This window comes from Jaculus jaculus, chromosome 2 (assembly GCF_020740685.1).
Source record: "Jaculus jaculus isolate mJacJac1 chromosome 2, mJacJac1.mat.Y.cur, whole genome shotgun sequence".
NCBI classification, from domain to species: Eukaryota; Metazoa; Chordata; class Mammalia; order Rodentia; family Dipodidae; genus Jaculus; species Jaculus jaculus.
Genome location: NC_059103.1, coordinates 193,521,812 through 193,537,696, shown reverse-complemented (window position 1 = coordinate 193,537,696; position 15,885 = coordinate 193,521,812). Strand labels below are relative to the sequence as shown.

At 47.5% G+C, this 15,885-nt stretch overlaps 1 protein-coding gene across 1 annotated transcript in view; it reads right to left on the bottom strand.

Moving 5' to 3' along the window:
• Fam83a (family with sequence similarity 83 member A) overlaps positions 1 to 15,376 on the bottom strand; it is a 40,671-nt gene extending 25,295 nt beyond the window's left edge. Inside the window, exon 1 of the mRNA XM_004661359.2 lies at positions 14,897 to 15,376. Coding sequence (XP_004661416.2) covers positions 14,897 to 15,376 — 480 coding nt within the window. The remainder of the gene's footprint in view (positions 1 to 14,896) is intronic.
• Positions 15,377 to 15,885: the final 509 nt, after the last annotated feature.

The following is a 15,885-nucleotide window of genomic DNA, read 5'->3' as shown; positions in this document are numbered from 1 at the left end:
GTTCCCATCCCCAGCACCCACATAAAAGCCAGATGTGGTGTATGTACCTAAAATGTCAGGACTGGGGGAGGCAGCGACCAACGAATCTTTGGGGCTCGGTCACTAGCTAATCTAGGTGAATCAGTGAGCTCTGAGTTCAATGACAGACTTTGTCTCAAAAATAAAATGAAGGGCTGGAGGGATGGCTTAGTGGTGAAGGTGCTGTGGTGGTGGAGTCATTGAGTTTGCAACACGGTCTTGTGTTTTGGAAATGGCCATGGGCAGTGTGAAGCGGGTTTGCTGGATGCCTGCATGGAGACCCTGTGGGGCCATGAAGATGAGCCGTGGGTTGCAGTGGAGATCCAGTGGAGATTCTGGGACCATGAGATGGCTGCCAAGGAGAGCTACTGGCCCCAGGTGAAGTTTGCCAGGACTGTGAGTAGCCTAGCTGGAGGGGTGGAATTGGAATACCAGAGACTTGTTGCTGGTTAGAATTATTGGACTTGGAGTCTGGCTAGAGTTGTTCGACTTGGAGTTACAGAGTTTGATGTTTGCCCTGCTTAAATCTTGTATTTGGTTGAATATTTGTTTTGCTATGCCCAATGCCATCTTTTGCAGTATGAATGTTTATTCTGTGCCATTATAGGTTTTTTTTTGAGGCTATTTTTTGGTATTATGGCTCAGTGAAAAGACCTTGTATTATGGGGATGTATGAACATCATTGGAATTGATAAAAACTATGGGAACTTTTAAAGTTGGATCAATGTATTGCATTTTACATCATGTATGGTTATCAGTTGATGGGGGCCAGGGGCAGAATGTGGTGATTTGATTCAGGTGTGCCCCATAAACTCAGGTGTTCTGAATGCTAGGTTTGTTTCCACCTGATGGAGAATTGCCAATTAACATTTCCAGGAGGCAGTGTATTGTTGGGGGCGGGCTTATGGGTGTTATAGCCAGCTCCCCCTTGCCAGTGTTTGGCACACTCTCCTGTTGCTATTGTCCATCTTAGGTTGGCCAGGGGGTGATGTCCACCCTCTGCTCATGCCATCGTTTTTCCCTGCCGTCGTGGAGCTTCCCCTTGAGCCTGTAAGCCAAAATAAACCTCCTCCCCCACCCAAAGCTGCTCTTGGTCAGGTGGTTTTTGCCACAAGCTGCTCTTGGTTGGGTGGTTTCTACCAGGCTTGCAGACCTGACTGCAACAGGAGCTTACCTGCAAAGCCGAAGGACCCAGGCTGGATTCCCCAGGACCCACGTAAGCCAAATGCACAAGGTGGTGCCTGCTTCTGTATTTTGTTTGCAGTGGCTAAAGGCCCCGGCATGCCCATTCTCTCTGTGTGTCTCTCTGTCTCTCTCTTTCTCTCAAATAAATAAAATAAAATAACGAAAGAATAAATAAAGTGGAGAACAATTGAGGAAAACACTTGATGTCGACCTCTGGCCTTCACACACACGTGCGCACATAACCCCCCCATACGTGCAGACACGAACCCCTGCGCAGACATCGCACACTAGAGAAGTAACGGAGGAAGTAGGCGTGATAGCACATGCCTGTCATCTCAGCGCTCAGGAGTGTGAGGAAGGAAGATCACATGTTCTAGGGCAGCCCGGACTATACAACTGTCCAAAAAAAAAAAAAAAAAAAAGATACCAGAGAGATAGCTGAGCAGAGATTCAGGGAGAAGAAGACAAGGCTATGTGAGGGCCAAGATTGGTGCTGGGCAGCCAGAGGACAATAGGAATGGGGCCTCCAGAGCATGGGAAAGGCAACCCTCCCTTTCAGAGCCTTTGGGAGAGCATGGCCCAGCTGACACCTCCGTTCATTGTCTATAGAACCATGAGGGAATAGATTCTTGGTGTTGTAAACCACCAAGTGTGTGATGGTAGGAGTCAGGAACTTTCCCTCCAATCCTGGAGCTGCTGGAAACCAGTTGGGCAACTCTGGAAAAGCCACTTGGCTCCTCTGGACCTCTTCCTTACCTAAAAAGAATGCTACTTAACAATGGAGCATTAGTTACCATGCAAGGTGGGTCTAACCATAAGCTGGCAAATGTAGAAAATAGCAAACAAGCTGGGCATGGTGGTGTATGCCTTTAATCCCAGCACTCGGCAGGCAGAGGTAGGAGGATCGCCGTGAGTTCGAGGCCACCCTGAGACTCCATAGTGAATTCCAGGTCAGCCTGGGCTAGAGCGAGACCCTACCTCTCGAAAAACCAAAAAAAAAAAAAAAAAAAAAAAAAAAAAGCATGAAGATATAGGTGGGTGTTTTAAAATGAGCTTTAAAGTATGACTTATTGTTTTACATGTGCAGCTGATAAGAAAGCATAGATAATATCAGAAAAGTCCTATGCAAGCGTGTCACTTTAATTCTGGTTATGGAAGAAAGTTAAAATTAGGGCCACTCCTCTGTGGGCATAAACCAAAGGAAGAGAGTGGGGTGGGGTAAAGTCAACCAGTGTGATTAGCACAGTCTCTTAAGGCTGACTGAGAAAAAGAAGGGGTGAGGTGGCTTGAATGTAAAATGCCCCGTAGTCTCAACTGTTTGTGGTTAAACCTTAAACAGAATGCCCAGTGGAGCCTGGCTGGCGATGTGTGACTGGAGGTGGGTCTTGGGATTTTATAACCCAGGCCCCGCTTTTTCTTTTGTTCTTCTGGGTTTTCAAAGTAGGGTCTTGCTCTAGCCCAGGCTGACCTGGAATTTACTATGTCGTCTCAGCAACTCACAGCGATCCTCAGTCCTCTGCCTCCCGCGTGATGGGATTGAAGGCGTGCGCCGCCATGCCGGCTGTGCAGGCTCGCTTTCTAAGTGTCTCACTTACGCTGCTTCCTCTCTGCTTCATGTGGTCCCCACCTTATAAACCAGAATAAAATGTTTTCTTCCACAAGAGTCTTTAAAAATTTTTTTTGAAGTGTGGGGGGTGGGGAGGGAGGGAATTACCATGGGATTTTTTTTATAATCATGGAAAATGCTAATAAAAATTTTAAAAAATTCTTTTTGTTTATTTATTTAAGAGCAGCAGAGAGAGACAGAGAGAGAATGGGTGCACCAGGGCCTCCAGCCACTGCAAATGAACTCCAGACGCATGTGCCCCCTTATGCATCTGGCTAACGTGGGTCCTGGGGAATCGAGCCTCCAACCCTTAGGGTCCTTAGGCTTCACAGGCAAGCGCTTAACCGCTAAGCCATCTTTCCAGCCCAAGAGTCTCTTACTGAAGAGGAAAGGTGGTTTGGAAGGAGAGTCTGGCAGGCTAGACTGGTTCTAAGAATCCGTAGCTTCCTCAGAAATGGAGGGGATGTGGAGCAGTGCTCTGTGGACCCCAAATTGTGGCCCATGGTCACTCCCCATGGTCTGGAAGTCCTGATGGATGTGGAAGAGCAGAGGTTGAGAGGGGAAACGGGATTTGAGTCCTGACAGTCTTCACTAGTGTTGGGGCCACTGCAAACCAACTCCAGGTGCATGCCTCCCCCCCGCCCCCCCCCCGTGCATCTGGCTTATGTAGGTCCTGGAGAATTGAACCTGGGTCCTTTGGCTTTGCAGGCAAAGGCCTTAACCTCTAAGCCATCTCTCCAGCCCTCATGTGTGTGTATTTGTGTGTACATGTGAGGTGCTGGGGACCAAACCCAGAGCCTTGCACATGCTAAGCAGACCTTGGCCCTGGCTGGTTTACACGTCTGCTAGCCTTGGTGACATCTGACTTTCTTATCTCCGCCTCAGTCTGCCGGGCTGTGTTGTGGGTGGACGTGTGCGAAATAACCTGTGTCACACAGGTAAGTGCTTAGAAATAGCAGTCTCCCCGAACCACGGGAAGGGTATCAGGAACCCTCAGCTCCCATAACTCCATTTGGGAACGGTTGCCCCCACTTTTAGCCCAATGTCCAAGGCACAGAAGAACCACTTTAGCTCCTCCATCCTTGTCCCCTCCTTTCCCACTCTGGAGATTGCAGTATCACCTCCCTCCCCCCAGGAGACTGCTGACTTTTGCCCTTGACTTCTCTCTGCCTGGAATTTCTCTCTGCTCTGCAGACAAGCTCTTACTCAGCCTGTGACACAATACTAAGGTCACCTCTTCTCAGAAGCCTGCCTTAGTCACTCTCTTCTCAGCTGGGGCTGACACTCATAATGTCTCAGATTCGCTCCCTGCGCCCTGGGCCAGGGGAGTAAAGAAATTCAGCGTGAATGGAGAGCAGAGGGCGGATCCTGCTTCTGAGCACTGGACAGCCCACTCCTCAGCGTGAGGCCCCTCGCCTCCTCCAGGCTCAAGGCTGTGAGAGAGGCAGGTCAGGGTTGTTTTTAATCCTTATGTATTTAGAGAAAGAGGCAGATAGAGAGAGAATGGGCGCACCAGGCCCTCTAGCCACTGTAAATGAACTCCAGACACATGTGCCACCTTGTGGATCTGGCTTACGTGGGTCCTGGGGAATCGAACCTGGGTCCTTAGGCTTCACAGGCAAAGTGCCTTAACCACCAAGCCATCTCTCCAGCCCTGTTTTTTTTTTTTTTTTTTTTTTCCCTCCCTCTTGCCACCTGCTTCTGTGGACAGCCTATGGCTGGATTCATCCCTGCCACCACTCGGTGGGAGCAGACTCCAGGGCCCTCCTGTGTTAGTGCGGGGCACGTGTGTTCATGTGTCCTTTGTGACAGGGACATCAATCACAGTGTCAGTCTGTAGGGGCCTCACAGCACTAAAGCCGTGGGGGATTCAAGAGAATAGGGCCTGATGACACGAAGCGGTGGCCACAAGTCAGAACCAGCAGAGCCAAGTTTTGTCCCAACCGCTGCCTGTGGGGCGTGTGTGTGTGTGTGTGTGTGTGTGTGTGTGTGTGTGTGTTGGTGGGTGGGTGTGCTACAGTGTCCTGTGGAGGTCAGAAGACAGCTTCAGGAGTCAATCTCTGCCTTCTACCCTGTCTGGGGCCGTCTCTGTGATTTACTGCTGCGTTTGCCAGGCTCGGAGGCCTGCGATTCTGGGTGATGGCCCTGTCTGCGCCTCCCTTCCTGCTGAGCACTCTGGGATTGCACACCCCATCTCTGCAGCATGCTATCCTACCCAGCTTTACATGGGTTCTGGGGATCCCAACTCAGGCACCCACACTCGCTTGGTGACGATTTTTTTTAATTCTCTCTTTTTTTTTAATGTATTTATTTGAGAGCAACAGACAGAGAAAGAGGCAGAGAGAGAGAGAGAGAGAGAGAGAGAGAGGGAGAGAATGGGCGTGCCAGGGCTTCCAGCCACTGCAAACAAACTCCAGATGCATGTACCCCCTTGTGCATCTAGCTAATGTGGGTCCTGGGGAACCGAGCCTTGAACCGGGGTCCTTAGGCTTCACAGGCAAGCGCTTAACCGCTGAGCCATCTCTCCAGCCCTTGGTGAGGATTTTGTCCACTCCTGCCATCTCCCAGCCCCACATAGACTTATTTGTATGACATTGTGATGCAGGTTGTCATTGACAAAGTTCATGCTGGAGAACCGTACGTTCAAGTTACAAAAAGAAAAAAAAATCTCATAAATACTTTCATCCCAACCCTTAAAACGCCCTGTGGAGCCTGTGCTCACCTCATCCACACCACGAAGGAGCTCCTGAAACCCTGAACTTTGCAGGAAATAGGTCCCGCCCCACCCAAGGCAGAAGTCGGGTTTGCTTGGGACTGTAACATGTTGGGGGGAGGTAGTGGAACAGGCTTGGCCAGGCTTCAGCAGCTCTGGGGCTTGGGAGGATCCACCTCATCTCTGTGTCAGTTTGAAAGATAGAATCTGAATCCTATGGTCAGGTTCCCTCAAACTCACCTGAGGTTCCCTTTTTTAAAAGTTTTATTTATTTATTTGACAGACAGAGAGAGAGAGGGAGAGACAGAGAGAGAGAATGGGTGCGCCAGGGCCTCCAGCCACTGCAAACGAATTCCAGACGTGTGTGCCCCCTTGTGCATCTGGCTAATGTGGGTCCTGGGGAATCAAAACTGGGTCCTTTGGCATTGCAGGCAAATGCCTTAACCGCTAAGCCATCTCTCCAGCCCTGGGGTTCCCATTTTCAATTGTACAGAACTTGTCTTTGGTGACTCCGTGTTCGAAGTGCTTTCTGGGCTGCTCTCACCCTTGGTTGCAGGGCTATGGAAGAGAGAGTGGCCTCTGCTGCGAGGAGATGGAAGTTATGTCATCTACATCTGTTTTTCACTGTGACTTGTTCAGTGATGCTACATTTTACAAAATGTCTTATTTCCTTTAGTATTATTTCAGAAAGGAAGGTTCTGTTCAAGTTGTTTTAGTTTGAATATAAGAACAGAGATTTTCCAGGCATGGTGGCGCACGCCTTTAATCCCAGCACTCGGGAGGCAGAGGTAGGAAGATCACCGAGAGTTCGAGGCCATCCTGAGACTACATAGTGAATTCCAGGTCAGTCTGAACTAGAGTGAGATCTTACCTTGAAAAACCAAAAAGAAAATAGAATAGAGTTGTTTTGGGGCTGGAGAGATTGCTCAGTGGCTACAGGCTCTTGATTGTCAAGTCTGACGGCCTAGGTTGGATTCCCCAGTACCTATGTAAAACCAGATGCATAAAGTGGTGTCTGGAGTTGGTTTGCAGTGGCAGGAGGCCCTGGTGTGCCCATACTTTCTCTCTCTCTCAGATAGAACCATAAAAAGACAATAGAATTTTTTTTGGGGGGGGATTTCGAGGTAGGATCTCACTCTGAGAATAGGATTTTTTTTTTAATTTGGGAAGCATAATTTTAACTTTCATTACTACACAATTCTGTACATGCCAACAAAAAGATGTGTTCATTTCAAAGAATATATGAAATAAATAGAAATTTCAACACATGATGAATAAATAAAATACAAATCAATTCCAAAAACTTATCTTCTAACCATAATTCAATAAAACTAGAGTGTCTACAACATGCTTACAGGCTTGGAGCATATGGAACAAATAGCACACAATAAAAATAGTTGAAAATTCTATGTGGTTAGTAAGTACTCTTTGTAAAAAAAAATGCTAGAATTATTAACTGCAATGGCTCACGTGGAAAGAAAATTGGCATAATCTAATAAAGTTGAACTTGTTTATGTCCAATGGTCCCACAATTTCACTTGTAGATCTATATCCTATAGTGAATATTGCATTTGTGCAATAAATATTATTTAAAACAGTGTAAGAAATGATAATTAAAAAATTAAATATGCCAAATACCCATTGACCATAAATAGACAAACATATACAAATATATGCACACACACATACCAAGCCTTTCTATACAAACAAAACACAACAAGAAATAAAAATTAATATGAGCCTTCTTGGGTTGTAGATCATTAGGAAATCAAGTTGTACATGAGGAGGAAGGCTCCTCCCTATTGAGCAACTGTTAGTGTACAGGAAAGAGCTGTGTAGCCCAGTGCGGAAGAAAACTCATCAATAGTCTTAACTAGCAATGAATCTTGCAAGTTTTATGGCTGGGCAGCCAGGCCAAATACTCCAACTGGTGCAAGGGTGGCAAGTCTGTAATGGGGGGAAACAGATGTTCTCTGATTGGATTAGAGGGGATTCACACCTGGTATTGAAAACATAATCAAAAGCCTATGGCTGGGGAGGTCAGAAGCTCTAGTATGGAAACTCCTGCTGTTGCCTGGCTAAATGCTTATATTACACCCATCAAACTGCCCTCTAAGTACATATGCTTATGTCCATATATTAATGCTACTAGCACTTTTGGTTCATGAAGCTTCTCTTTTTAGATGGTGACCACTTGGGAAACTCAAAACTCACCAAGTGCTAAGATAGCACTAAGTGAGAAATATCTATCACGCCCTCCAAGGCTAAGTGAACATTTCAGAAGAGGTAGCAGAAAGAATTGAAAAGCCAAAGGAAGAGGAGGAGTGCTTTACAATACTTCCAGACACAAAGTGACTGTGGCACTCATGACCTCACAGTGTTGACGCTACCTACACAAGGCTTGCATAATAAAAGGGAGAAATGATGACATCCAAATAGAAAACAAAAAAAAAAAACAAAACTAGTTAGTTGAAAAACAAAGGGATTTACTGTAAGGGAGGTTGTGGGGGAAGGGAGGATTGTGGGAAGGGATTATGATCATGGCATGTTTTCTATATGTTGGAGGTTGTCAATTTAAAGTTAAAAGAAATTAGTGGGATACTAAATGTTATGTAAATGATAAATCTGTAAGGATAGCAACAGGAATCCTGAGAAATGAAAGCTATAAGGAACTCTAGCCACAATTGAAACATACTCTAAAGGTTATATCAATAAGCCAATGTTGTACTAGTGCATGACTGGGCAAATAGATAAGTAGAACCAAATATAAAGCTCTAAGATGTGAGTGCATACGAGGTTCATAGGTGTATTAAATACTTGATGAAGAAGGCATCTCGCATCTGTAGGACAAAGATAATATCCTAAGGAATGGTACTGACACAACTGCTTATCCCCTTGGGGAAAAAAAAGGCAAAAGTGGATCTATATTTCATCCCACACCCCAAAGTAAATTCAAATAATTTCAGAATCCTTATGTAAAACAAACCACGTAAATACTAGAAGGATATGTGAGTAAGTTTTGCCTTCAATTTCAGGATTGAAAAAAGGTTTTGGAAGCAGTATTCAAAATCTAGAGGCAATAAAAGCAAAAAATGTTCGCTTTGGGCACAAGAGAATTCAAATTCTGTAGAACACAAACGTGAACAGTGACTGACAATCGGAAGCAAACCGAGATGTGCTGTTGTTTGCATGTCCGCTGTGATGCGGGGCTGGAACCGAGGGCGCCACTTCTGCCCTCAGACTGCAGCGTCACCCACAGCTGGGATCAAATATTTGATTGAAATTCATACTATGGACACAAAAAAGCCCTAAGAGTTTATAATTTAAGAATTCTCAAAATCAAGGGGTGAAGGTAATTCTGACAGAAACTGTTGTAAAAGAAACAAACAATTCCCACACCTAACAACACTGAAAGGTCCTGAAGAAGACAGGAAAATATTCACATTAAATTATAACAATGTGTGCAAATTAAAACAACCCTAAGAATCTGTGTTTCAGTTACTGAATTTACAAAATTATAAGTATCACAACACATTCTGTTCAGTTGTTGTGGGGTGTAAGCCCTCACCTATGTGGTTCATGAAAATTCATACTACTACAGGTCTTGTGGTGAACTGTCTGGCAAATTACATATGTACTTGTCTTTGACTCAACAATTGCTCCATCAGAAGCTACTCTGAAGACACACTGCCAATAACAACAACAAATCGTATATGTGGGCTGGAGAGATGGTTCAGCAGTTAAGGTGCTTGTCTGCAAAGCCTAGGGACCTGGGTTCGATTCTGAGGATGGGATTTAAAAAAAAAAATTATTTGGGGTTAGAGAGAGAAGCCTAAGGACCCCGGTTCAAGGCTCGGTTCCCCAGGTCCCATGTTAGCCAGATGCACAAGGGGGCGCATGCATCTGGAGTTCGTTTGCAGAGGCTGGAAGCCCTGGCACGCCCATTCTCTCTCTCTCTCCCTCTATCTGTCTTTCTCTCTGTGTCTGTCGCTCTCAAACAAATAAATAAAAAATGACCAAAAAAAATTAAAAAAAAATTATTTGTTTGAGAGAGAGAAAGAGGCAGAGAGGGAGAGAAGGAGGGAGAGAGAGAGAGAGAAAGAGACAATGGGCATACCAGGACCTCTAACTACCGAAAACAAACTCCAGACACATGTGCCACTGTGTATTTTAGGGTTTGCAGGCAAGCACCTTAACCACTGAGCCATCTCTCCAGCCCCAAGAACAGATTTTTTTAAAGGATGTTTTTGTTCATTTCATTTATTTATTTATTTAAGTGTGACAGGGAAAGAGAGAGAGAGAGATAGAATGGGCACTCCAGGGCCTCCAGCCACTGCAAACCAACTCCAGATGCATGCGCCCACTTGTGCATCTGGCTAACAAGGGTCCTGGGGAATCAAGCCTCAAACCAGGGTCCTTAGGCTTCACATGCAAGCACTTAACCGTTAAGCCATCTCTCTAGCCCAAGAACGGATTTTTTTTTTTTTTACGAGAGAGAGAGAGAAAGAGAGAGAGAGAGAGAGAGAGAGAGAGAGAGAATTGGCTTGCCAGGGCTTCTAGCCACTGCAACCAAACTCCAGATGCATGGACCACCTTGTGTGCCTGCATGACTTTGTGCATGTTTCACCTTTTGTGTCTGGCTTGCATGGGATCTGGGGAATTGAACATGGGTCCTTAGACTTCTCAGGCAGGTACCTTAACTGCTAAGCCATCTTTCCAGCCCAAGAACAATATTTTTAAAAGATTGTTATTATTTTTAAAATATTTCATTTTTATTTATTTATTTATTTGAGAGAGAGAATGGGTACGACAGCTCCAGCCACTGCAAACAAACTTCAGATGCATGGGTCACCTTGTGCATCTGGCTTATGTGGGTCCCGGGGAATTGAACCTGGGTCCTTTGGCTTTGCAGGCAAGCACTTTGACCTCTACACCATCTCTCCAGCCTGAGAACAGGTGTTTGTTGGTTTGTTTGCTTGTTTGTTTTGGTTTTTCAAGGTAGTGTCTCACTCTAGCCCAGGCTGACCTGGAATTCACTCTGTGTTCTCAGGGTTGTCTTGAACCCATGCCAATCCTCCTACCTCTCTGCCTCCTGAGTGCTGGGATTAAAGGCATGTGCCACCAGGCCTGGCAAGAACAGGAGTTTTAAGCTTTTCATTTCATTTATTTTTTGCTTGAGTGTGTGTGATGTGGTGTGGGTGTGGTGTGGTGTGGTATCCCATACATTTGTTCTGTCTCTCTTCCACCTGGTCTTTGTTTTGAGTCCCAGCCTGTACTGATACTGGAGCTTGCAAGGCTCTGACAATTCTTGGGTCTCTGCTCCCTGTGGGACTGGGGTTACAGGTATATGGCCATTCCCAGCTGTGCACATGAGATCTGGAGGTTCAAACTTTGGTGGTCTCAGGCCCCCGCAGAGCCCTTGTTTGCACAGGAAACACAGTAAACTGCTCAGCCATCTCTCTGGTCCAAGAAAAGCTTTTACCTTTAGCTTATCTTGAAAAATCTTGCGTTTAATTCAAATGTATGCCAATACCTTCCAACCAAGATAATATTCAGAGACAAATGCTCTGATCTAATAGTTTAAGAAAATTTCTGGAATATTTACATTTGAGGATTTTGGTTTTTTGTTTTTTTTTTTTTGTTGTTGTTGTTTGTTTTATTTTGTTGAGGGCTCACTCTAGCTCAGACTGACCTGGAATTCACCATGTAGACTCAGGGTGGCCTCAATCCTCCTACTTCTGCCTCCCGAGTGATGGTATTTTTTTTTAAAGATTTTGGGCTGGAGAGATGGCTTAGCTGTTAAGCGCTTGCCTGTGAAGCCTAAGGACCCCAGTTTGAGGCTTGATTCCCCAGGACCCACGTTAGCCAGATGCACAAGGGGGCGCATGCGTCTGGAGTTCGTTTGCGTTGGCTGGAGGCCCTGGCGCGCCCATTCTCTCTGTCTCTATCTGCCTCTTTATCTCTCTGTCACTTTCGAATAAATAAATAAAATAAAAAATATTTTAAAGATTTTATTTTTATTTATTTATTAGAGAAAGAGAGAAGGACAGAGAGAGTGAGAATGGGCGTGCCAGGGCCTCTAGCCATCGTAAACGATATCCAGACACATGCGCCACCATGTGCATCTGTCTTACATGGAACCTGGAGAATCAAACCGGGGTCCTTAGGCTCCACAGGCATGCGCCTTAACTGCTAAGACATCTCTCCAGACCCTGAATGCTGGTATTAAAAGTGTGCATCACTACGCCCGGCGAGGATTTCTTATTAATGAATGTCTTTGACTTAAATCTAACCCAAAACTACATTAATCTTTGTACATTTTTATCATACAGTGTTCACAAGCTTAGTGGCAAACAAATAAGCTATCTGTGTACCTTCAAACAAAATCTAATGTTTCACGGTTGGAGCGATGGCTCAGTGGTGAAAGGTGCTTGCTTGCAAAGCCTGATGGCCTGAGTTTAAGTCCCTAGTATACACGTAAAGCACAATGTGGCAAATATGTTGGCATTCATTTGTGGCACCTGGAGGCCTTAGTGCGCCTATGCCCATTCTTTCTTTGTGTCTCTCTTTCTTCCTTCCTTCCTTCCTTTCTTTCTTTCTCTCTCTCTTTCTTTCTTTCTTTCTTTCTTTCTTTCTTTCTTTCTTTCTTTCTTTCTTTCTTTCTTTTATTTTCTACTCTCTCTCTTCGTGTTTCTCAAACAATTATTTAAAAAATAATGAAAGCTAGCAAGGTGTGGTGGTGCACGCCTTTAATCCCAGCACCTGTGAGGCAGAGGTAGGAGGACCACCGTGAGTTCGAGGCCTCCCTGAGACTACATAGTGAATTCTAGGTCAACCTGAGCTACAGCGAGACCCTACCTCAAAAAAACAAAAAGGAAGAAAGAAATCTCATGTTTTTAAGTAAATTACATGGGCCATAGATTGGACACTTTAGTCTCCCTAGATCTATAATATGCTATGTTGGTCAGAAGGACATGCTTGGGGCCAGAGAATTGGTAGGGGGCTTGGCAAGCCAGGTGGGGAGCAGGAAATGTGGGGGACTGTGGCGATTTGGATCAGCTGCCCCCCCATAAATTTATGTGTTTTGTATAGTTGGTTCTCAGCTGGTGACAATTTGGGAGGTAGTGAGCCTTGCTGGAGGAGGCATATTGCTGGGATAAGATGGGCTGTGGGGTGTTCCAGCCAGCTCCCCCTTGCCAGAGTTCAGCTCAGTCACCTGCTACTATTTTCCACCTGGTGTGGCAGAGGTGATGTCCACCCTCTGCCCATGCCATGCTGTCCCCTGCCATTGTCCCCTCACAACTGAAAGCCCCAATCCAGTTTCCTCCCGCCAGCTGCTTTTGGTTGGGTGCTTTGTTCCAGCAACGAGAAGGTTAACGACAGCGAGGACTCCAGGGATTGTTGGCTGTCACAAGCCTGCCCTGGCTTCTTTCCAGGGAGTTGCATTCCCTCTGGAGCTGACTAAGGATTCCAGCACTCTGGTCCCACACTCGGGAGAGTACCTACCATGGGTCACCCAGGAGGCCAGAGCCAGCACACTTAGCGACAGGCCTTGCAGAGCCAGAGAACTCAGATCGGCGTGGCAGCTGAGCTCGGGAAGAGGTCAAGGCACTTGCCCGAGGTGGCATGGGCAGCCCGAGCTCCTGGCAGGTTGCCTGGGCTATCTGTCAGCTGCTGAGGCCGCCCTGTCACAGTTCCCAAGAAGCCCCGACACACAGAGCTGCTCCGCCTCCTGCATTTACCAGAACTCTGCACCGCCCACCTTCTCCATTCACCCCTGTGGCTCTCCCCAGAACTTAAGGTTTACATAGTATTGATCCTGGGAAGGCATTCAGCCATGCGACCAGGAACCTAGCCAGAAATGAGTATAGACATCACTGTGTGCTTTTATGTTACAAAATGAAGAGAGAGAGAGAAGGAATTAGCCTTCACAGGTGACCGTCTTTGGGGTTTTGTTTTCTGGTACTGGGGGCACTGAATCTAGGGCTTCGTGCATGCTAGACAAGGGCTCTTCCTCAGGATCACATTCCCCAGCCCCAAAGGACAAATCTTTCTTTGGAGTCCACCTTCTCCGCTGCTTCTCTATAGATTCAGGAGGGAGAGAGAGGTGGGCAACCACAGCCCTGGACTGAATGGTCATTTTGTGCACCTGGGAAGGAAGAGACCCCAGAGAGTGGGCCCTCTATTCCCCAGCTGACAAGGGCAGCCACTCCAGGCCTGAGTACACAGGAGCTTCGGAGGACCTCTGCCTTGCCTGCCATGCGGTTGGAAATCCTTCCAGCTGGGCTCCCATTTGGAAGGATTTTTCTCTATATAGATTAATATGTTATAAAACATGTTGGTATCCTTGCCGGGGTATGGTGGCACACGCCTTTAATCCCAGCACTCAGGAGGCAGAGGTAGGAGGATCGCTGTGAGTTCGAGGCCACCTTGAGACTATATAGTGAATTTCAGATCAGCCTCAGCTAGAGTGAGACCCTACTTCGAAAAACAAAACAAAAATGTTGGTATTCTGGGGAGAGGGAAACCTTCTCTGCTGGTGCCCCATCTTCTGCTGAGATCTGAATCATTCAGGTGCCGTAGGGTCACCTGTGGGCAGCCAGGTCTCTGCAAAGACTGAGAGAACAAGGGTGTGCTTCAGTGCCTCCTTCATGTGGAAACAGAGAGGAGGGTGCTTAACGCAGCCTGGGGAGAAAGGCCTCCCAGGATAGAGTAGCATGCATCAGGTAAAAAGAGGCCAGAGGATGGAGACTCTTCATGGCACTCGGCGTTGAGGACCAGGAGATGGGGAAGGGGCTGGGGAGGTGGTGAGTGTACAAGGAAGTCGCTCTTCCCGGCACGGGCAGTTGGGAGCCACCAAGGCCCTAAACCAGGAAGGGGACAAGTTAAAGATTATAGTAGGGCTGGAGAAATGGCTTAGCGGTTAAGGCACTTGCTGGCAAAGCCAAAGGACCCAGGTTCGGTTCCCCAGCACCCACGTAAGCCAGCTGCACAAAGTGGTCCTGACATGCCCATTCTCTCTATATATCTGCCTCTCTCTCTATCCCACATAAATAAATAAATTAAAAAAAAAAGATTATAGTAGAGGGAAAAGGATACTGAGGCAGTAAGGAGGTTGGGTGGTTTGGGATTCTGATGCAAGAGAAGGGTCAGCAATGAGGTGATGACAGAGTTCAAGGATGGGTGCTGGCGTCCTGATCTGGGCTGTCATTGACCCAGGGCAGGCAGAAGACTATGCCTTTGACACCATCTCAGACCCCAGTCATCTGGACTTGATCCATGAGGACAGATTGCATCCCCATCCCCTGCTCTGCCGGCCCAGCTCCTCCCCACCTGGCCACGCAGACAAGGACCCAGGCCTCCGCCGTCACTACCTGGTTGGTCCGGGAGATGCAGCGGCGAATGAGGTCCCTGATGTTGCTGTGCTTGTTCGTCTGGAAGTACACGGTGGCACTGGACTTTTCCTTGAGGTAGGGCTTCTCGGCCGAGGCCCAGTTGTGCAGCAGGGCGGGCTCGCTGCCTTCCGAGGCCACGGGGAAGTAAGTGCCTGACTGTACGGAGCAGGAGTCCAGACCCCGGGGCCCTGCCTCGGTACCCCCTGCAGCATCCGGGGCACAAGATGGATCCTTGGCCTGCGCCTGGATATACTGGGCCTCCACTGAGGATAGGAAATCCACTTCACCTTCCTGGCTCAGTGCCTTCAAGTAGGCCTCGGGACCCCCATCCAAGAGGGCATCTGTGGCCAGCCGGGCACTCTCATTGTCGCTGAAGTCAGCTCTGGCAGGCCGCACCCACTGGTTCTTGACATCTTCCAGTCGTTTCCGAATCTTGCCCATGTGCCTTAACCGGCTCATGCTGCCCTGTCCCTTGGTTGGGAAGAGAAAGACCAGCCCAGGAGCTCTTCCAGAGGTGGGGGAGCACACAGGATCCACCAGGGAGCTATGGGGTTCCCACACTCCTGGGAGGCTCCTTGCTCTCCGCACTGGAATTTGCAGGGTCCCCACCACCTCTCTCGCCTGCTCAGAGACGTGATTTAACCCTGTCCCAGTCTGCGCCTCTCAGGGATCCTCACCTGCGGCCCAGGGATTGGTTTATCTCGGAGGGCCACCGCCCTGCCCCGAGGCCAGAGGGCTGGCTGGCTCAGTCACCGCCTTGAAACAGTCAGCCATGGGATATTTCCTCTGCTCCAGCCGCAGGCTGAGCTGGCTTTCCTGCCCGCTCAGATGCACGACTCAGCCCAGCCTGGAGTCCCTTGGGACTTTATTGTGGCCAGCAGCCTTCCGTCAGCCTGGCAGTTAGGCAGAACCAAGGAGGACTCTTCCTCCAGCAGGCCGGCATTGAGTCTTCCTTTCCGTGTGTCCAT